Below are 22,031 nucleotides of genomic sequence, written 5' to 3'. Positions count from 1 at the left end.
GTTTCTTCAATAAATTTATATATTTATGTCTATATCTTTATATCTATATATTATACCTGTTATAAACTCTATAATACCTAAAATTTGTGTTATATAATTATATAGTTATATATAAAACATACAACATATCTGGAACATAAATATACACAATATCATGTATTGTTTATATACAGTACAATATATCAATATATTAAAATTTAACACATATAGGCAAATGCAATGTGTCTGTGTGTACACAATGGGAATCATACTATTAATATACATCTTGTACCCTGCTTTTTTTTTTTTCACTTAATATGTATTGGAGCTCTTTCTAAATCAGTATACATAGATCTGACTCTTCTTTATGGCTACATGGTATTCAGTTGAATATATTTTCCATAATTTAACTGGTTCCTTATCAAGGGATATTTAGGTTGTTGTTAGTCTTTTTCAGTTTTTAAACAAGGCTGCAAGGAACAGTTTAAAAAGTAGATCCTTACATATTTGGCAAAAATATCTGTAGGGTAAATTTCTTTTTTTTTTTCTCCCGGCCACACCACGTGGCTTGCAGGATCTTAGTTCCCCAACCAGGGACTGAACCTGGGCCCTGGCAGTGGAAGCACCAAGTCCTAACTGCTGGACCACCAGGGAATTCCTATAGGGTAAATTTCTAGAAGTAGAATTGCTAGGTCAAAGAGCAGATAAACATTTTGAAAGCTGTTGCCAAGTTGCTTTTAGATGAAATACCAATTTTCACTTCCACCAAGAGTGCTCCATTCTCCAAAACCTTTTAGATATTTGCCAAGATAAAATTATACTTGGTTTAATTTGCTTCATTTTTTTCTTTCTGGCCACGACGAGGGACTTGAGGGATCTTAGTTCCCCGACCAGGGATTGAACCTGGGCCCTCAGCAGTGAAAGTACAGAATCCTAACCACTGGACTGCCAGGGAATTCCCTGGTTTAATTTGCTTTAAATTATGAGATTGCTCATTGTTTATTAGTGATTAATATTTCCTTTAATGTGCTCTGTCCATGTCTTTTGCCCATTTTGATATTGACATTAGTTCTTAAACTTAAAAAATAACATAATGAAAATCTGTATTTGTATCGTGCTTTACAATTTACTAAGTATTTTAATATCTCATTAAAAATTTTGAACTTCATATCAACCTTATAAAATAATTAAGTCTTCTCTTAATAGGTGCTCAAACAGGTCACAATAAGTGGCAAAGCTGGGACTTGAACTTGTATAGCATATGTTCCCTTGCCCACAATTCTGAAAACCGAAAATTTCTAAAAACTGACTTAAAAAAAAAAAATTAACACCAAAACTCATCCGGCAGCAAAACATGACCTAAAATGATGTGAGGCTATTTATAGTCTTTGTTTATTCCATTTAGCGTATTTATTTCTCAGCATAAATATTAATACGTTTGATCACATAGAGTTGCTCCAGAGTTCCAAATGGAACACATTACGTAACACATGGGTATGGTCTGCATTACTGCCTAAAATCAGAAAAACCCTAAATTCTGAAACATCTGGGAACTTCAAGCTTTTTATTACTTGATTTAAAAGAGCAGAAAGTTAATCTTAACTTTTAATCCATTTAACGTTTTAAGGCACCGATTGCAGTTAAACTTCTGTTAACTTCTGTTAACCTCTTTATTTGCACTGTCCAATCCCGTAGCAATGGTCACACGTGATTGAGTACTCGAAATGTTGCTAGTCCGAACTGAGATGTGCTGTAAGTGTAAAATACATACCAGGTTTCGAAAATCTTGTACGGGGGGGAAAAAAACTCACTTATTTTAAAATACACATTACATGATGAAATAATAATTTGGATATGGTGATTTAAATAAAAACATTATTAAGGGACTTCCCTGGTGGCGCAGTGGATAAGATCCCAGTGCTCCCAATGCAGGGGGCCGGGTTTGATCCCTTGTCAGGGAACTAGATCCCACACGCATGCTGCAACTAAGAGTTCGCATGCCACAGCTAAGGAGGCCGCCTGCCGCAACTAAGACCGAGTGTAACCAAATAAATAATTAATTAAAAAAAAAAAAAGAGCTTTAAAGAAAAATTAACATATGTGGCTTGCATTACATTTCCATTGGGCGGCGTTGCTGTCTATCCAAGCCAGTACCATCCCCACTTCGATCAGGCGGGCTTCCGCGGGGCCGAATTACGTACATCCCTGAGGTCCAACGGGGCCAAACAAAGTGCTATGACAAGTTCAGGCCGCAGTTTTGTTCTGTCTTGTCTTCTGGTTTTCTTCAAAGTCTTAAAATAGTCCCTCAACAACCCTGAGCGCCTGCACTTCGCGTTTTCAATAAATTTGCCCAAACCACACCCCGTTCTTTGCCCTTCTGCTTCTGCGCAGAGACGCGCCCGGAATGAAGATTGTCCCGCTTCGCTCTCCGTCCGGCGCCAGGCGTTTCAGTGTGCAAGGTTAACGGCGTCTTGGGAGAGCAGCGATGGCGTTCCGGTGTCAGCGGGACAGCTACGCCAGGGAGGTGCGGCCGGCGGGCGGGAAACCTGATGCTCCGAGCGGGTGTGGCGGTGCGGGGAAGAGGGCGCCGCGTGGAGGGGGCACCGAGCTGGATTCAGTCCCGGTGCGCTGAGGGTTGGGGTCGGGGCTTACTCTCGCATCCCTCTCTACCCAGTTCACCACCACCGTGGTCTCCTGCAGTCCCGCGGAGCTGCAGACCGAAGGAAGCAACGGCAAGAAGGAAGTGCTGAGCGGTTTCCACGTGGTGCTGGAAGACACGCTGCTTTTCCCCGAGGGCGGGGGACAGGTACCAGGCCCGTCCCTTCCCCTTTCCTCCTCCCCAGGAAGCCCCTAATTCTTTCTGAGCAGGTCGGAAATGCTCTCCTGGTCCTCAGTCCCAGCTGTAATGAATACAGATGGAAATTAGTTCAATTCAGTTCATTTGTTCATTCAGCAGGTATTTATCAACAAATAGTTATCTGTCCGTAACAAATGCTAGGTACTAATTCAAGCTCTAAGGATAAAAGCTGAACAAGAAAGTGTCTCTGCATGCGTAGAATATTTATTGGAGAAAATAGACAAAATGGTGAATAGATAAGTAGTATGCCAGTATGATAAATGCTATAAAGAAAATTAAAGGTCGAGGGAAAGAGAGTGATGGGATGGCCTCCTAGGTAGGGGGCAAGTTATTTCAGTCGAGAACTAAGTGAGGTGAGGGGGTAAGCCATTGCCATTATCTAGTGGTGCTGGTGGGGGGTGGGGAGTATTCCGGGGAGGGAGAATAAGTGCAAAGGACCTGAGGTAGGATTTCGATTAGGGTGTTTGGCATGGACTGAAAAAGTTTCCCCTGAAGGAGCACAACAGAGGGCAGATTTATCAGTGCTGTGATGGGGTAGGGGCAAGGTCCAATGAGAACATGGGAAAGGAGAATAATAACACCAAAGGTGGGCATTGTGGGAGAGGCTTTCCCAGACGAAAGAATAGCACAAAGGCAGGGAAGCCTGTAAGAATCTGACAAGTCTAGTTAACTGCAAAATAGTCCCATATAGTTGGAGCCTCTGGTGTGTGTTGATGACAGGCTGGAGATGGCTTTGGAAAGGTAAGTGGGGGCCAGTTCAGAGGGCCTTGAAGGATGTGTTAAGGTGTGTGGACTTCATTCAGGAAGCTGTGGTGAGCCATGGAAGTGCTTAGGCAAAGAAATGATGTGAGAGAACATATTCAGTAAACTTGATTGTGAGAAACTTCCAATATTTCCCAGCATGGAGCTTTTCTGATCTGCTGAAAGAAAACCTGTGCCCTTAGGTATCCATAGCAGGTCTCATTTTATAAATCACCTCTTCCAGGAAGTCTTCCCTGATTCCCCAAGACTGTTAGGTTCCTTTTCTTTGAGCTCCTCTAAAACAATGTACTTTTTTGAACTATGGCATGTTGTAGATCATATTTCAGTTGCCTGTTAGCATGTCTCTGTTCTTCTCCAGACTTTTCAGTTCCATGCGGGACCATGTCTTATTTACATTGTATTCTTGCGTAGGCACAGTGTCTTGTAAGCAGTTGATATTTTGTAATATTTGATATTTTTAATGAATATTTTTGAATTTAATTCTAGTAGCAGTGTAGAAGCTAGAGTGGAAGAAGGGAGAAAAATTCAGGTCAGTTTGGAGACTATTGAAAGATAAAAATCTAATCCAAGGCAATGAGAGTGAGAATTAAGTTTCTTTGGGTTTTACTAAAATTTTTGTTGCTGTAGTTACATTTTTTTTTCAAATTTTATTTATTTATTTGTTTTCGAGTTCCATGTGCTATACAGTAGGTTCTCATTAGTTATCTATTTTATGCTGTAGTTACAATTTTTGTATTCAGTCTGTTATTTTGTTCTGAAGAACAAAAGGTGTTCCAAGTGAAGAGGATAGAGAGAGTACCCTCATGAACAAAGTGGACCACCTCACTTGGCATTGCTTCTTCTCCCTTAGGGAATCTCAAATTCTGGGTGTGTTTCTCCCAAACTTTTGCTAGAGGGTCTTTGTATCCAGGAGTTAGGGTGAGCCCTGCCTGCTACCACCGATTATTTTTACTTCTTTCCCCAGCCTGATGACCGTGGTACAATCAATGACATCTCTGTGCTGAGAGTGACCCGCCGGGGCGCCCAGGCTGATCATTTCACCCAGACACCTCTGACCCCTGGGACTGAGGTACAGGTCCGGGTAGACTGGGAACGGAGGTTTGACCACATGCAGCAGCATTCAGGTAGGTGGGGTGGGATGGGGCAGTTGCTGCGCGTGGGAATGTCACAGATGTTTGAGATGTGCTTTGGGTCCTCTAGGAGTTAACCTTTTGGAAGAGACAGACATATTCAGAATCAGCTCCAGTTCAGGCAAGATGTGATAAATGTTATAAAAGCAAAATGAGCAGTTAAAGTAAAAGTATTAGAATAACTGCTGGATTTAAGTATTACTAACTTCCCACTTGATATCTATACCTGTATATGTCTCATAGCCTTCTTAAACTCAAAATGTCCAGAATGGAATTAAAAAGCCACCCCCTCCCCCAGATCTGGTCTCCTCTTCGCCTTCACTGTGTTCAGTGCATGGCATCGGCATCCACCCAGTTGCTCAAATCCTGGAAGTCAGTTCAGACACTTCTTTAGGGGTAGCCAGTCAATCTGAGCCATGTCGGTTTATTTTCTAAATACTTCTCTATCTGCTTCCACTGTCAACACAGTCAGCTCTCATTGTCTCTCCCCAGCCCTCTGTAATAGCATCCCGGCTAGTCTCCCCATGTTCATTCTTGTCTCTTTGCAACCCATTCTCCACAAAGCAACCAGAATATTTTTTAAAAATGAAAGTCTGATCAGGCCACTCCCCTGCTTTAAAGCTTTTCAAAGGCTACCTGTAGCTCATGATGAAGCCAAACGTCTCGCCATGGGGCACAAGGCCTGCCTGGGCTGGCGCTCATCTACCGCTCCAGCCTCACCCGGTGCTCCTGCCTCCCGCTCTCTGCATCCTGGCCATGCTGGCCTTCTCTCCATTCCTTGAACACATCCTGCTTCTTTCCTCCTTCAAGGCCTTTGGCTGTCTTGTTCCCTTTGCCTTCACAGTTGATTCCTTCTCCTCCTCCTCCTCCTCCTCGCTGTCATCGATCAGGGATAGCACTATATCTCTAGTGCCCAGCCCCGTGCCTTGCACGTGGTAGGCACTTGATAAATTTTTGTTGAGTGACTGAATCTGGCACAATTAGAACTCAAGTTCAAATCCTGCCTCTGACGAGCTACTGTTGCCTTGGCAAGTTATTTGATTTCTCTAGACCTTGGTTTCCTCATTCAAGAAATGGCATCATAAAACCTCTTGCAGAATTCTCCTGAGGATTTTCAATAAAGTATCTCTCAAGAGTATTACCCAGTGCCAGGCAGGTCTTCAGCAGGAGAATTTCTGTGATGACATTGACAGTGGGATCGTGTCACTCATGATCACTTCTCACTGCTTCTCCCATCTCCTCTTTCTGCTCAGGGCAGCATCTCATCACTGCGGTTGCTGATCATCTGTTTGGGCTGAAGACAACATCATGGTGAGCAAGAGGCATAAGACTAACTGTCAGGCATGGGTCCCTGACTGCTGGCTCCTTTCCTAGTAGTGAGTCAGGGGTAGGAGGATAAAAATCCGTTGTGCTCACCTGTTCCCCTCGAAGATGGGGTGGTGGATGACTTTGTGTTTTCCCTGAGAAACATCTCCCTTTGCTTAAAAAAGAACATGGACTTTGGAGCTCAGTGACCTAGGGGGTGAATCCCTTGCATGACCTTGATCATGTTCCTTATCACCCCTCACCTGTAAAGTGGAAATGACAGTCCCTACTTTGTGCCATTTTTGTGAGGATTAAATAACAGCATTTACATGAACATGCTTTGTAAACGATAAACTTCCTTCTATTATTAATTGTCCCCATCAGCATCCTGTGACCACTCTACTACTTCTTGCAGGGAGTTAGGGCGACTCCGGAGTGTCATCGAGCTGGACAGCCCCTCTGTAACTGCGGAGCAAGTAGCTGCCATTGAGCAGAGTGTCAATGAAAAAATCAGAGATCGGCTGCCTGTGTATGTGCAAGAACTGAGCCTGGATGATCCCGGTGTGGAGCAGGTGAGGGGAGAGCCAGCAGGGTGGCTTCTGTAGAGTGGCCCTCCAAGGGCTCCTCATCAAAATTCAGACAGCCCTCCTCCCTCCCTTGCGTTCCAGGTGAGGGGCCGGGGTTTGCCGGATGATCATGCTGGACCTATTCGAGTTGTTACCATCAAGAGCGTTGATTCCAACATGTGCTGTGGGACCCATGTGAGCAATCTCAGTGACCTTCAGGTAGGTGAGGAAGGGCTCTTGAGTGGGTGGGAGAGAGGGTGTCGGAGGTCGGGGATCACAGCAGGGCTGGTAGTGGTAGAGGGGGACACCTGAGGGGTCCTGAGTGAAATCACTCCTTATTGCTTCCGAGCCAGGGGGGAGGTCTTGATCTCTCCTACCCTTGGGTCCAGCACCTGCTGCGGTTTATATATGTATGTATGTGTGTATGTGTGTGTGTGTGTGTGTGTGTGTGTGTGTGTGTGTGTGTGTGTGTGTGTGTTTTACTTCCTTGCCTCATGTAGGTCATTAAAATCCTGGGCTCTGAGAAGGGGAAAAAGAACAAAACCAACGTGACCTTTCTGGCTGGGAACCGGGTGCTGAAGTGGATGGAGAAGAGTCACAGCACTGAGAAAGCACTGACAGCTCTGCTGAAGTACGCCCCCTTCCACTGCCTCCTTTTCTCAGCGCCTGGGCAGCCCGGAGCTTAGCCTTCCCACCTGTACAGCAGACAGAATACTCTATCTTTAGGGGTAGGATGCAGGCATAAATGCTAAAGTGCTTTGGATAGTCAATCCGATGCACACAGAATGGTTTTTTCCTTTACATCCTCTTCCCCAACAGCCTGAGGCTTCCTTGGAATGTCCCTGGGTCCCATCAAGAAGGGCGCCATTGATTTATGCCTGACACCAAAAGCAGTTGGAAAACTGGGCAGCCCTCCACGAACCTTTCTCTTGCAGGTGTGGAGCAGAGGATCACGTGGAAGCAGTGAAAAAGCTACAGAACTCCAGCAAGCTCCTGCAGAAGGTGATTTATCCAGAGAGGGTGGCGAGGGTGTGGGCTCTGCCTGGAATAGGCTCCCCAGACTCAGCCCCTCCACCTAACTGGATGTGCAGCATGTTATAGGGCAGTGAGTGGGGAGGGGAGGGGTGGAGAGATGGTGCTCTCTCTGGTTACCCTTTCCCCACCTGTCAACTGAGTTATGGCATCCTTTTCAGAACAACCTGAATCTGCTCAGAGACCTGGCTGTGCACATTGCCCACAGCCTCAGGAACAGCCCAGACTGGGGAGGTGTGGTCACATTACACAGGTGAGGCCAGGGATGCTAGGCTTAGGGCTCAGCCTCTCCCCTGTACGCAGTGCAGAGCGGGAGGTGGGTCGCCCCTGTTGTTCTTAAGGCTGAGAAGACCCGAAGAAGTGTGTTGCCTTGCAGATTTCCTGGGTTTGATTTAAACATCTTCACTATAACTTTCATTAGAGCCTTCCCTCATCTCCTTTGCCATCTAACAGGTCTCCACTTACCTGGGTGAATCCTGTTTAAGGGAGACAAACAAACGCAAGACTTGTTATAACGTGCCGAGGCTTAGAAAGATGCCAGGCTGGCCCTCAGCACTCTCTTTCTCTGGGACTTTGCACAAAAGGCAGCAGTGTGGCCAGCCTCACGAGGAGGAGCTGGGCTTCCTGCAGTTTCCTAGCTCCCCTTGCAACTTGGATCTGATGTCTTTGCCCTTTGTTTTAGGAAGGAGGGTGATTCTGAGTTCATGAATATCATCGCCAATGAGATTGGGTCAGAGGTAAGAGGAGCATGAGGTTCTCTGCCCGCCCCGGGTGGAAACCTAATGAGGGGTGTCAGGTTAGCTGAGGTCCCTCCGCATGAACACATGAAGAACAGGGAACAGAAATTCATTCAACGCTATTTTCTCAGCACTGACTCTGAGCCAGGCTCTGTTTTACGTGCCAAGCCCGGTCAATGGTATTGATGTTTCTGGGGCTGTGACATTTACCAGCTTCAGAGCTCCTTTTATCAGAACTGGAACTCCTCCATGCCACCCACGTTTATATGTGCTGAGGGCTGATTTCAGAAATACGGGGGTTGGCTAGTTCCTTCAAAGGCCATCCCTTCAGTTTTCCTTTGCTTCTGGCTTCAGCCACCCGTCCCGGTCCTGACCAGAGCTTAGTGGTTTCCAGGTCTCTCTTTTGCATTCACTCTGGAAACACTTTTGGGAATATTTGCTCTGGGCCAAGCAGCGTGTGTGTATCTCTCTTCTTATTTCTGTGTAGAGAGTACTGATTCTCAAGGAGCTCACTCTTGAGTCTGGGAGACAACCGTGTATGCCGACATTTATAATTTAGGGTGGTCAGTGCTAGAGGCAGAGGAGCGCATTCCCTGAAAGGCGGGGGAGGCTTCAGGGGAGGGGCCTAGAAGACTGCTTAGCGGTCATCGGCAGACAGGGGAGCCGAGATGGCCAGGCCAGGAAACATGGAGGTTTCGGTGATAGCAGACACAGGGTGCAAGGGGCGGTGGGGGAGTGGGGTGACCAGGCTGCAAAGTTTGGCGAGAGTCAGATCATGAAAGGCATTTTATGCTTGGTCATGGTCAGCAGCCTTCTGCCCCCTTCTTAATATTCAACCTAAGTTCCTATAGCCACTCTCAAAGTTTCTTGTCCCTAGTGGGCCCCAGAGTGGAGGGGCTGCCTTACATTCATCAGGAACATCACTTGTGGTTTAGGAGGGAAAACCTGTTTTTCTTTTAATTGAGATATAATTGGTATGTAATATTGTATAAGGTGTACACTGTTGATTTGGTATCTTTATATATTGCAATGTGATAAAAGTCTGTTCTTGAGACTGAAGAGAGTGCAGTTTAGGGGGGATTGACTGCACGTCTTTTAAGTGTCAGGGCTCATCTTCTTGTCTTCCATCCTAGGAGACCCTCCTGTTCTTAACTGTGGGCGAAGAGAAAGGTGCTGGACTCTTCTTACTGGCAGGGCCAGCTGAGGCTGTGGAGACCCTGGCGCCCAGGTAATCTTCCGTGGACTGCTTTGCACAGGTGGAAGAGCCTGTAAGCCTAACCTACTAATAGCACCCTTGTTGAATGCAAAGGGCCACCACATCTGCATCTCATTTTTTTTTTTTTTAAATAAATTTATTTATTTATTTATTTATTTTTGGCTGTGTTGGGTCTTCGTTTCTGTGCGAGGGCTTTCTCCAGTTGCGGCGAGCGGGGGCCACTCCTCATCGCGGTGTGCGGACCTCTCACTGTCGCGGCCTCTCCCGTTGCGGAGCACAGGCTCCAGACGCGCAGGCTCAGTAGTTGTGGCTCACGGGCCTAGCCGCTCCGCGGCATGTGAGATCTTCCCGGACTGGGACACGAACCCGTGTCCCCTGCATTGGCAGGCAGATTCTTAACTACTGCGCCACCAGGGAAGCCCCTGCATCCCATTTTCATTCACATCACAGCCATGTGATGTTGCCTGAGCAGAAATAATGATCACCACCATCATTCCCAGTTTTACAGATGAGGGACAGCACATTGTGTGCCTGAGATCTCACGGTTAAAGTGGCAGAACTGAGACTCGAGCCCAGGACTTTCGGCTCCAAATCTCACGTGCTTTATGTTTTTTCTTTTAGAGATTGAGATTCATAAGTGATACATGAATACAGGTGCTGGATTCTCACTAGGCAGATGAAGCACCTGCTTAAGGCATCAGCAAAGCAGAGGCACAGACAAACTTGGGGAAAAAAATTAGGGTTTTGAGACTGAATCAAAAAAGGTATTGATATAGTTATTATAGAAAAATTAGAATTGTGTTGGACTTTTTTACTCTTATATTGTTTATATTTTCTTATTTTAAATTAGATATGGAGGTGGAGTGCCCCATATTCTTTCTGGCATTTAGGGTTTTTGAAGTCCTGATTGGCTCTGATGAATATGTGTTCATTGTAAAACACTGAAGGAAAACAGAAGTATTTAGAGCAGAGGTTCCTGACAGGCAGCCAGCTGTGGCCTATAGACTGGTTTGGCCTGTGTACTACTTTAAATTTTCAAAATTAGTCGCTACATTTTAAAATTAGGAGATTTTTACTTAAAAATAGAGAGTTCTAGCTTTTCTCAAAAAAAGAAGAAAAAAAGGCACACTCTTGCAACACTGGACTCACGTTCCTGCAGGTTAGTATCTACGAGGACGTGAGCGGGGGCTGCCTCTTCAGACAGCACAGGCCCGGCCAGTGCCATAGGCCCACCTTTCTCGCTCAGCCCCAGTTCCTTCCCTGCTGTTCCCACAGGCCTTTGTGTCTACAGCTCTTTACTCCTAATTACGCTTGTCCTGCTCCTTGGAAGTTGCCATAATTTAGCCCGTTTCTAGACACTTCTATTGTTTCCAGTTATTCACTCTTTTTTTTTTTTTAATAATCATTAATTAATTTATTTTTAGCTGTGTTAGGTCTACGTTGCTGTGTGCGGGCTTTCTCTAGTTGCGGTGAGCCGGGGCTACTCTTTGTTGTGGTGTGCAGGCTTCTCATCGCGGAGGCTTCTCTTGTTGCGGAGCACGGGCTCTAGGCGTGCAGGCTCAGTAGTTGTGGCCTGTGGGCTCTAGAGCACAGGCTCAGTAGTTGTGGCGCACGGGCTTAGTTGCTCCGCGGCATGTGGGATCTTCCCGTACCAGGGCTCGAACCTGTGTCCCCTGCATTGGCAGGCGGATTCTTAATCAGTGTGCCACCAGGGAAGCCCCCAGTTATTCGCTCTTAAATAAACATGGTACCCATATCTTTGTGCACATGTACAAGTATTTCTAGAAGCGATTTACTTTTTCTCTTCCCCCAGCCCAAGGGGAAAGCCTCAGGGCTGCCCTTGGTTTTCCTGTGACTTTTCCCTCAAAGACCCCCTCCCTGACTGTCTCTCTGCTCCCCAGGGTGGCTGAGGTGCTGGAAGGCAAGGGAGCGGGGAAGAAAGGCCGCTTTCAGGGCAAGGCCACCAAGATGAGCCGTCGGGCAGAGGTGCAGGCGCTTCTCCAGGACTACGTCAGCACGCAGAGTGCAGAAGAGTGAGGGCTCGGGTGCCTCCCTGGTTGTCCGTTGACAGCCGGCCTCCTGTGACCACAGAAGGAGTCTCTTGGACAATAAAATAGTTTGACTTGAAATGATTGTGGTACCATGTATATTTACATGATGGATATGAATTTATACGGTATATTCCAGTGTGCTTATGTGATCAGTGTCTTTGTGAATAAACAGCTTTATTTTTTTAAATTTATTTTATTGAAGTTTAGTTGATATATACAATGTTGTGTTAATTTCTGCTGTACAGTAGAGTGATTCAGCTATACATATATATACATTCTTTTTCATAATTTTTCCATTATGGTTTATCACAAGATATTGAATATAGTTCCCTGTGCTGTACAGTAGGACCTTGTTGTTTATCCATTCTATATATAATAGTTTGCATCTGCTCATCCCAAACTCCCAATCCATCCCTACCTACCCACCCCCCACCCCTACTATGGCATCCACAAGTCTGTTCTCTATGTCTGTGAGTCTTAAACAGCTTTCTAATTCAGCTCCTATTAGGCACACCCTATCCGTGAGTGTTATGTTGATGAACTGTAGTAATTTATCTAAACCCAGCTGCAGTCTTTCTTCATGTAGAAATGCAGCTGCCTAAGATGTGAGTCAGGCCAGAGGCTCGGCTTAGGGCTTAGACTCACATCTCCTTGTTTTCTCTTATTTTTTCCTTATTTCTTTTCCTAGTCTTGTGTTTCAGAATTAAAAGGTATCAATGACTTTGTAAATAGGTCAAGAGGGCACAAAAATATATAGTAGAAAGATGTTCCAAGTCTGCTATTGAGGCAGGAAAAGGATGGAAAAAGATACCAGGCAAGAGTAACCCAGAGAAAGCTGGGGGCATTATTAATATGAGGTAAATGAGACTTTAAGGCTATAACACTTTAAGAATCATTATTGGCCCCGCCCCCCCAGAAAAAAAAAGGAATTCCCTGGCGGACCAGTGGTTAGGACTCGGCGCTTTCACTGCTGTGGCCTGGGTTCAATCCCTGGTGGGGGAAGTAAGATCCCGCCAGCTGCACAGCGTGGCCAAAAAAAAAAAGATAAAATAGTTCTAAATTTATAGTTATCTAATAACAGCCTCAAAATACATAAAGCAGACATTGACAGATCTAAAAGGAGAAGCAAATCCATAGTTGGTGGAAGATTTAAAGTCATCTTTCAGCAGCTGATAGAACAAGAGGAAGCATTATCTCAAGGTTAAGAGCATAGACTTTGGAGTTTCACAGACCTGAGTAGTCTTGACTTCGTGCATCTATAGGTGGTAGAACTATAACAAAAAGCAAGGAATTGATTTTAAAAGTCAGGACAGCATTTATTGATACTTCTGGGGAGGGAGTGAAGCAGGACGAAGAAGGGACCCAAGGTGGGGGTGGGAGGGTGGTTTCTGGGGTGCTGGCAGTGTTTTGTTTCTTGACTTGGGTGACAAACATAGGGCTTTGCTTTATAATTATGCATTGTTGTCTACATTTATGATTTATTCCATGAGGTTATATTTCACAATTTAAGAATACAACTTAAAAAATCTGGTTCTGTTGTTTACTCGGGAAAGTTATCTTGCCTTTTCAACCTTCACTTTCCTCACTGGTGACGTGGCAGTAATGGGGGTGCCTCGATCTCTGTGGTGTTGGGAAGTAACATATTCAGTTGTAAGTGCTCAAGGAAACACTGGATTCCCGGAGATGACCTAGAATGGGTATTTTTGATTACCTAATGTTCAGTTCCTCCTTACCTGCAAATCGAGGATTGGTTGTAACAGCAGGAGCAGCTGCACTTCCGCCACCTCCAGGTGAGCTGCATCCCTGGGCGGTGCCCCTGTGGATGGATGTGAGTGCAGGCACCTCCTGTGCTTTCCCAGGTTATTTTGGAGCTATGATTGAGGCCAAGGGAGGCGTCTTTTGAACCCAGCAGCTACCGGTGAATAGCTTCAGATTAGTTGTCTGTCTCCTTGTTCACACAAGGACTTTATTCAGGTAAAATTCCCACATGAGGAATTTCTGCTGCGTTCCTGCTAGAGAAACAGGCAGGCAGGGAGTGTGGCTTCATAGAATTTGGCTGGATGGAATTGAGTGGTTACCTAGTGCAGTGGCTTTCAAACTTTTGTCTTCAATTTAAAGGAAGCTTTTCTTCATGAGTCTTACATATAACAGCCCAATTTGGAAATGGATGAAGGCTGTGTTGATCTGGTTGGAAAAAGGAGTGGAGGCTTGGAGTTTTGCAGGAGCTTAGGAGGGCCCTGAGGTACCCCCATGGAGCCACGGGGCACCATTTGGAAACCATTGATTTAGTGTAACTACCTTATTTTATAGATGAGAAGGTTCAGGGAAGTTAGGTGCCAATGGGTATATAATTAGTAATAGTATCATAGGGCAATAAGCATCCAAGGTAGTTAAAAAGATTAGCTTCACATTTAACAAGTATTTTTTCATGTGCCATTCCATTTCAAAGTATAGACCAATCCTCCCAAACAGCCTCTGTGTTTTCCCTCACAGGGCATGTCAGCTTTGATGTTTGTGCTGGTCCTATAAATCAAACTTATGGTTGAACCCTGGGTCTCCGGATGAGGTTATGTGCTTACATGTGCATGTGATATACCTCTAGGAAGTTCAGGGTGGATACAGCTCTGGTGGGGAATCATTTTCTCTTCCTGTGTCAAGAGCCCCTAAGGAGAGAATGACGGTGTCCAGTTAGTTTTCTCCCAAAGTAAAAGAAGCTAAAACAGCTTGTCTGGTAAGACTGAAAGCCACAAGGCAGCCTACTTGGCAGGGACAGAAGTCCAGAGTCTGAGACTTCAGCTGGAGCCAGGAGGAGGATGAGTGGGAGAGCTGGCCTGCAGGCAGGTGGCCAGAAGGAAGAGAAATTTGAGTTTCTGGGGCAAAATTTAGGCATTGATGTTGCATCATTAGGCTGCGGAGGGGGTATGAAAGGCATCAAGAGATTTTTTTAAAATGTATTTTTATTTATTTTCATATTTTTAAAAAATTTTGGCCACACCACACAGCATGCGGGATCTTAGTTCCCTGACCAGGGATCAAACCTGCGCCCCCTGCAGTGGAAGCAGGGAGTTTTAACCACTGGACTGCCAGGGAAGTCCCTAAAAAACGTATTTTAAAAAAGTTTTTCTCCAGCCCTGCCCCTGCCCAATTTTCCTTGCCAGAGACAACCACTAATTTCTTATATATCCTCTGGCAGTATTTTTTTCATAGATGTGTATAAATCTCCCCTCTTTTGAAACATAATGTACACTCCTCTGCATCTTGCTTTTCTCAGTTAAATGAGTATCGTGTTTTAAAACAAAACCGTAGTGTAAAAGTTATGCAGTACAAAATGGAATCGTTGATGAGAGACGGGGAAGTATTATTTGCTTCACAGAAGGGTTCCTACTTACCGAAGGACTGAGGCAGGATTCCCGTGAACAGAGACCCAAGGCAATTCTTTTTTTTGCCGGGGGGGGGGGGGAGTTGTTTGTTTGTTTTTTGGCCACATGGCTTGTGGGATCTTAGTTCCCCGACCAGGGATCAAACCCGGGCCCCCTGCAGTGGAAGCGTGGAGCCCTAACCACTGGACCACCAAGGAATTCCCATGAGTTCATTTTCTTGTGTGTGTTATCTCCCTCTCTCCCTCTGTGTTTCTGTTTCATTGGGGTGTAATAAAAATAGCAGTGAACTGGGCTTCCCGGGTGACGCAGTGGTTAAGGATCCGCCTGCCAATGCAGGGGACACGAGTTCGATCCCTGGTCCAAGAAGATCCCACATGCCGCGGAGCAACTAAGCCTGTGCACTACAACTACTGAAGCCGACGCGCCTAGAGCTTGTGCTCCGCAACAAGAGAAGCCACCGCAATGAGAAGCCAACGCACCGCAACGAACAGTAGCCCCCGCTCGCCGCAACTAGAGATAGACTGCACGCAGCAATGAAGACCCAACGCAGACAAAAATGAATAAAATTTATTTAAAAAAAAAAAAAGCAGTGTACTGGGGCTACTGTTGCTTGCCACCACTCAGGTGGGTTCTGGTCACATAGGCTTAGAATGACCATATCATTTACTATCCAAACTTGGGGACTTCTAAGAGTGAAAGGGGTGCTCCACACATCTCTCCAGAACCACAAACCAGGTTGGTCTCGGGCAAACCCAGGGTGTATGGTTTCCCTGCTGAGACTCTCCCTTACCTTCAATTTCTTGACCTGCAAGTGGGGATGTGAACACGGTGTCCTAAGAAAGAAGGAATTTTCTGAAATAACTCAATTAGGAAAATGCATCAACATTTGAGCTAATTATGTGAAAACAATAACTAGTTGTGTAAAGGAAGGGAAAATAAAGCAGCACATTTTGAACTGGTGATGTCATTCACACCTGTCAAAGAGGCCCTAATCCAATGCCCTGGGGAGAGGTACAGTTTGTATTCAAGGGACGGGGTAGATTATCTTTTGTGAGGTTCACCAGAAAATCAAGCAGAGTGAGTCTGATCATTTACTAGAGTAACAGTAAATGAGGACCAAGAGAATAATAGGTATTAATTAGCACAAAACGTGGTAGAGTTTTAGGTACACATATACACACATAGATTGCATATTCTGGAACATTGCTAGAATCCACTTTTACAGCATAGAAATAGTGAGAAAGGGCTCCCTCTTGGCTAAGAAAGTTTTATGACTTAAGTACCCATAAATTGCTAAAGACAGATGCCGTGGCTCACACCAAGGTGAGGGTCTCCTTTGTAACTATGCGTGCACATGTAGTTGCTGGATCAGATTTTAGTATGAAAGACAAAAGACATCAGATGAAAGCTGGACACAGAGCAGGAGACAGCCTGAATTCAGGCAGGCATCGTGCCTGAATGTCCTGTAGCTCCACCCCTCCCTTTAGCCCTGAGTGGAAACGAGAGAGCCAGCCAAGTTATGCTAGAATGCCAGGTCTTTTCCTTAATAAGAACTTAAATAAACTGCAGAGCCCTGCTGGGAAAACAGACAGCTCAACATACCCTAATGAAATACTCTTGCAGAAAGCTTCTGTGTCTCCCATTCCTTTCCTGAATTGGATCCAAACTATGACTAAAGTTCCTTCGACGGAGGGCAACCAGGGCTATTTGGGAAAGAGTGATGGAAAGTTTTCTTCTTTTTTCCAGAAAGGTCTGCCCCTTCTGTGAAGACTACTGCTAGCAGAGTGCCAGACTCTCAATGTCAAGGAACAAAAGTGGGTCTTGGTGAACTGGCTGGTGTCCAGAGCAGAAGATGCGCTGATAGTGAGAGCCTTCCCTCTCTTTTGCTGAGCCCTTCCATGAACTCCCTGCAGAAGCCATCTGCAGCCGAGGCCTCCTGTAAATATCCCTGCTCATCCTCAAACATCCTCAAAGCCAAGTGTTTCAGAATCAACCTTTTCTTCTGTGAAAATAAAAGTTCCTCTTTCTTCCATGTCACCTAACTTGTTTTTGTTGTTATTGTTGATTTGGGTATGTAATAAACCATCACGGAATTCATTTGTTCATGTATTCAGCAGGTATTTATTGAGAGTGTAGTGTGTGTCAGACACTGTTCTAAGAACTGGGCCACACTGGTGGATAATACAGCTGTGGTCACTGTTTTCAATGGTATTTGAGGTCCTGGAGAAGAAAGGGGAGAGAGAAGCAAATAAATGTAAAATTATACATTCTGTTAAGTCAAACAGGAAAAGAACAGGGTGACATGAGAGAATACTGGGGGGAGGAGAGCAGAGGAGGATTGTGGCAGAGACAACAGAGGCCTGAGTAGAATTTAGTCGCTCCTGGGCTCCAGTATCGAGGCCATCTCGAATACAGCAGTGCACTTAATAGGCAAACAAAACTAGTTTATTCTAAGACAACTGCTGGTTTCCCTTCCAACCAGATGGTCATCGCTGAGCCCCTTCTTTATAGAAATTCTGGACTGCGAATTGTCCTCAGCCCCAGAAGGTGACAGGGTCTTAAAAAGGCTGATGGACTGAGTCATATATTTTGGGCACCTTTTACTTGGCTGTTACAAGGAGGCAAAGAATAAGACAGACATGAAGCTTGTGTTGCTCTTCACCCAAATGAGCCTCTCCCACCAATTTTAGGCCATTTCTTCTGGTCCCCAGAGGCCCACCTCCCTCCCCATTAACAGAAGGTAAATCCTGTGTTATACCCCAGCAAAAAGAGGGTGACAAAAACATAGTCTGAAAAACACCTCACAAACACAAGGAAGCTACACTTGATAAAACCCTCTGCTAATTTCAGTTCCAAATAGTGAAAAGCAGACTTCAGTGCCACTGCCTAATTTTTATTTTATTATTGTTTGGTATTGCTTAATTATCGGTTGGTGTTAAACATATATAGTTCTGCCAGGCGTTGTTCTAAGCACTTTATAAATGTCAACTCATTTAATTCTCAGAACAACCCCATGAGATGGATTCCATTGTCACCCCCATTTTACAGATGAGGATACTGAGGCACAGAGAGATAAGGAGATTGCCGGGGTCACACAGCTAGTAAATGGCAGGGCACAACTTTGAACCAGCAATCTGGCTCCCGAGCCCATCTGCCTAACCACCATGTTGTGTGGCCTCTGAGTAGCATAGCTAGTATATTTAAGTAGTTACGTAAGTATTCGTAATATACTTTAAAAGAGCACACAAATTATATATATATATCTGTCATATATATATATATATATGACCAACATCTTTTCTTTTATAAACTAGCATCTCTCTCATGGTTAAATAAGTGATTTCAGGACGGGGGCATTTAAGGATGTTAACGCTGTCTGGTGATTTTGGCAAGGAAAAAGGATCAAATAAGCAAGCTATAAAGAGAAGTGAAAACCTTCCATTACAATGTTGCCATGTAGCTCCTAATTTTACCTCTGTTAGGGCAGGTACATACCTTATCATGCTGAAAGCCAGAGGGCCCAGAAGAGAAGCCCCTAATTCCCTACATTTAATTCTAAGCCTGTCTCCCCTTTTCTGTTACTCTGGGCTGTATTTCTATGAAGACAATATTCCATGTGTTTTACAAATGGTGCTTGAAAAAGTGTACTTTGCCTGTTTTGGATCCTTGGTGTGGGTTGAGTCAGGGATTTCCATTCAGCTTTGGAAAAGACTGAAAAGCTGTCTTGCTGGAAAATTTCCACTGTCCCATTTTCCTTGGCTGTGTCTTTGCTGCCTGTTAGCAGCAAGATTAACTCATCCTGAAGTTTTGCATGAAAACTAATTTTGAGTTTCTTTTGCTCTTGTCATTTGCTTCTTGCCCCAGACCAGAATTCTCTAGTGGTCTCAGTCCCAACACCAAGGCACTGTCCTCTGTAATTTAACAGCAGAGGGTGCTGTGAGCCTGTGGTTGCCCAGGCCTCCGCCAGAAAAAGAAGATAAAAGAGCCTCCGCTGATTCAGCCAGCCTGAAAGAGGGCTTCTCATTGTCTTGGCCCCTTGTGGCTACTGAAGATCTTGCTTGGGAGACGTGGAGTAGTGAGACGTTTCTCGAAAAGCCAGCAGGGAATGAAGAGACAAGGTGTGGCCTTCTGGAAATGATTTGTCATTTGTGTTTTTGAGTTTTAACCCTTTTCTGGTCAAATTGATGCTTGATATTTTATGCCCTTACCTTCATGAAGACCAGAGATTCTGAATAGTGCTGAATCCTAACTTAATTCAGAAAACAGCATCCGCTTTCTGGGCTCAGCCTTAGTTTGCAACGACAAGGCTAAATGCACTAAGAAGGTCAGAATCATCAGTAAATATGGGACCTGTTTTGATGCCTCCCTCAGGAGAATGGTGAAGAAAATTGAAATCCGCCAGCACGCCAAGTACACTTGTTCCTTCTGAGGTGAAACCAAAATGAAGAGCTAAGTTGTGGGGACCAGGCACTGGGGTTCCTGCGTGAAAATTGTAGCTGGTGGTGCCGGAACCTCCCAGCCCACTTCTGCAGTCACAGTAACGTCTGCCCTCAGAAGACTGAAGGCATGCAAAGGCCAGTAGAAGCTCCACCATTTGAAACATTGCTAGCCCATAATAAATAGCTTGATTTATGTAACAAACACACAAAACAGAAAACAGCATTCATTATTCCCATTTTCCAGGACCCCCTGGAAACTCCCCCTGAATTCCTCTATACTGATGCTATCAATGGCTGTAGTAAGACAACGGGGAACATTTCTTTCTTTTTTTCATCTTTTTGTAAGCTGAATGCTACTTCCAGGTTATCTCTCAATTTTTCTCAGTCTTCCTGAAATTCTGCATCTTTAACTCTTTTTTTTTTTTTCCAGCTTCTTGACTTCCTACAACGTTTTTCATGTCTTGATTACTGACAGAAAGCAATAGCAACGTTTTGTATTTCTGGCTATTTCAGTTACCTTTGCTCTAAGCAAATTTGCTTTATAAGCTATATTTTTATAAAATCCTTCACACCAGGCTTTCATGGCAAGATAGGCTAAGTTCATAAAATAACCTGACGGACACACTCAATTTGCTATTTCTGACAAGTGTAGAATATATCTGTCTCGGAGAGCTGGCTTCAACTGTTTCTATGTGATTTCACAACCACAGTGAGAGAAGGGGCTATGGGGATGCGGAGGGAACTTGGGCAATGTGTGAGAAAAGTTGTGGTGGCAGACTGGCCTCTGATGGCATCAGCAGTCACCCGGAATATAAACTTGTCAAGATTCTAGACCTGAACAAAGCAAAGATACTGCTAGACAGACAAGGACTCAGAAAGGTTATTGCCTGTGCTCCCTTTCCGGACAAACAAACAATATTTGATTTGATGTGTTGGATAAACTCCAGCCAAACAAGAGAAGAATTCAACAGAGAGGAAAACATAGGATATAAGAAACTGAAACTGAGAACTGCAGGGAAAGAAAAGCTGCTTTAAGGGGAAACGAACATTGAAGAGCTGATTAGAAACACCTAAACAATCACAAAAGGCACACTGTTCAAGAAAGTCACGATCTGAAAATAAAGCAAACTATAGTTTTTAAATGACTCTGAGAACTGAAGAAGCAAAAGGAGCAGCATTTTCCAGACTACGAAGGCCGTGCCTCCTTTAGCTAGGTAATTCGGGGTGGGAGTGGGGAGTGGGGAGTGGGACTGACGGATGCTCTAATTTTGTGAACCATCATTTTGGATTTATAATAGTTGCTAACCACAATTGTTTCCCCATGATGCACTTTGTTGTTTCTTATAACTTTGACTGCCTTTTATAGAATAGTTTTATAGGATCTTTTTAGGTGATGTATTCAAATTATTTACCAATTGCTATGGCATGAGCCCTGACCAATTTCAACAAATATTTATTGAGTGCCTCCATGTGCCAGACATTATTCTAGGTGCTTGGAATACATCAGTGAACAAAACAATTCCTGCCCATGCAGAGCTTAACTTATAGTGATGCAGACACATCAGAAACAATAAATCAGTAAGAGAAGACAAAAGAAAGGGAGCAGGAAAGAGAAGGAGGATTGGGAATGCAGAGGGTAGGAACAGGGAGAGGAAAGTAGTAGCGTGGATGGAAATTTAAAATCGGGTGGTCATGGAAGGCTTCATTGAGAAGATGAGACTCAAGCAAAGACTTGACAGAGATGAGGACATCAGGCAAGCGGGTATCTGAGGGCAGAGCGTGGGGGCAGAGGAGCAGCTGGTGCCAAGCCCTCAGGCTGGAGTGCGCCTAGTCTGCTGCAGGGACCGCAAGGAGCCACGGTGCCTGGAGTGGGGGCTGCAGTGGAAGGAGAGGAGCGAGATAAGTGTCCTTGTCCCTCCATCCCTCCACCAACCCGGGAGGAGTGCAGCTCTTACTCTGAATGGCATCTCACCCACTGAAGCATCTTAAGCACAAAGGCCAGGGTCTGACTTTCATTTTAAAATGATCACAATGGTTGTACTGATGAAAAAAGACTGTAGGAGGCATGGGAGGAAGCAGGGCATCTGTCAGGAGGCTGATGCTGCCATCCAGGTGAGAGAAGATGGCACCTTGGATCCAGATGGGCAGTGGTGGGTTCTGGATATACTTGAAAGTTAGAGCCGTTGGGATTTCCTGACCAACTGGATGTGGGAGTGAGGGGGGGAGAGGGGTGAAGGACCACTCCTGGGCTTGGAGGATGGTGTCGATCCAGGAGGGGCTGGAGCAGGACCCTGGGAGCCCCTTGCTGGCCCTTCAATGCTGTGGCAGTGTTAGGGGAGTCCCCCGGGAGGCAGGAGGCGCCAGGACAGCAGGGGCGCTTGGGGAGTTCTGCACAGCATGTCTGTTTCCGTGCTTACCCGCTGTTGGCAGCCCTGGATGTTGTGCTTATGGCTCACCTTTTCCTCATTCTTTTCTCTTGGAGAATGAACCTAAAAGTAGGCTTAGATCTTAAACTTATTTTAAATTAAAAAATAGGTTTTTGATTCTCCAGTTAGATATCAGCGAGGTCTTCTGATT

The 22,031-nt window shown here is 45.0% G+C and overlaps 2 protein-coding genes across 2 annotated transcripts; both read left to right on the top strand.

Annotated features, from left to right (window-relative positions):
* Positions 1-2,184: 2,184 nt before the first annotated feature.
* Positions 2,185-11,826, top strand: AARSD1 (alanyl-tRNA synthetase domain containing 1). The gene is made up of 12 exons (XM_068529766.1): positions 2,185-2,503; positions 2,654-2,785; positions 4,563-4,722; positions 5,982-6,039; positions 6,449-6,605; positions 6,702-6,818; positions 7,100-7,230; positions 7,535-7,601; positions 7,793-7,884; positions 8,314-8,368; positions 9,502-9,596; positions 11,486-11,826. The coding sequence occupies exons 1-12, from the start codon at positions 2,465-2,467 to the stop codon at positions 11,619-11,621; spliced, it is 1,239 nt and encodes a 412-aa protein (XP_068385867.1). The 5' UTR covers positions 2,185-2,464; the 3' UTR covers positions 11,622-11,826.
* Positions 11,827-19,120: 7,294 nt separating this feature from the next.
* LOC137755540 (large ribosomal subunit protein eL43-like) lies at positions 19,121-19,597 on the top strand. Its single transcript, XM_068531750.1, is given in 2 exon segments — positions 19,121-19,133; positions 19,275-19,597. Coding segments are annotated over 2 exon segments (336 nt in total).
* Positions 19,598-22,031: the final 2,434 nt, after the last annotated feature.

This window comes from Eschrichtius robustus, chromosome 20, assembly GCF_028021215.1.
Source record: "Eschrichtius robustus isolate mEscRob2 chromosome 20, mEscRob2.pri, whole genome shotgun sequence".
Classification (NCBI taxonomy): Eukaryota; Metazoa; Chordata; class Mammalia; order Artiodactyla; family Eschrichtiidae; genus Eschrichtius; species Eschrichtius robustus.
Note: the sequence above shows the minus strand (reverse complement) of the source record. Positions and strands in the feature narration are given on the sequence as shown.

Bases quoted from the DNA above. Each gene is read 5' to 3' on its own strand.
- AARSD1 (XM_068529766.1), top strand. From the start codon at position 2,465: ATGGCGTTCCGGTGTCAGCGGGACAGCTACGCCAGGGAG. The intron at 4,723-5,981 runs GTAGGTGGGGTG...CTTTCTGCTCAG, and splicing joins CCACATGCAGCAGCATTCAG to GGCAGCATCTCATCACTGCG. The intron at 6,819-7,099 runs GTAGGTGAGGAA...TGCCTCATGTAG, and splicing joins GCAATCTCAGTGACCTTCAG to GTCATTAAAATCCTGGGCTC.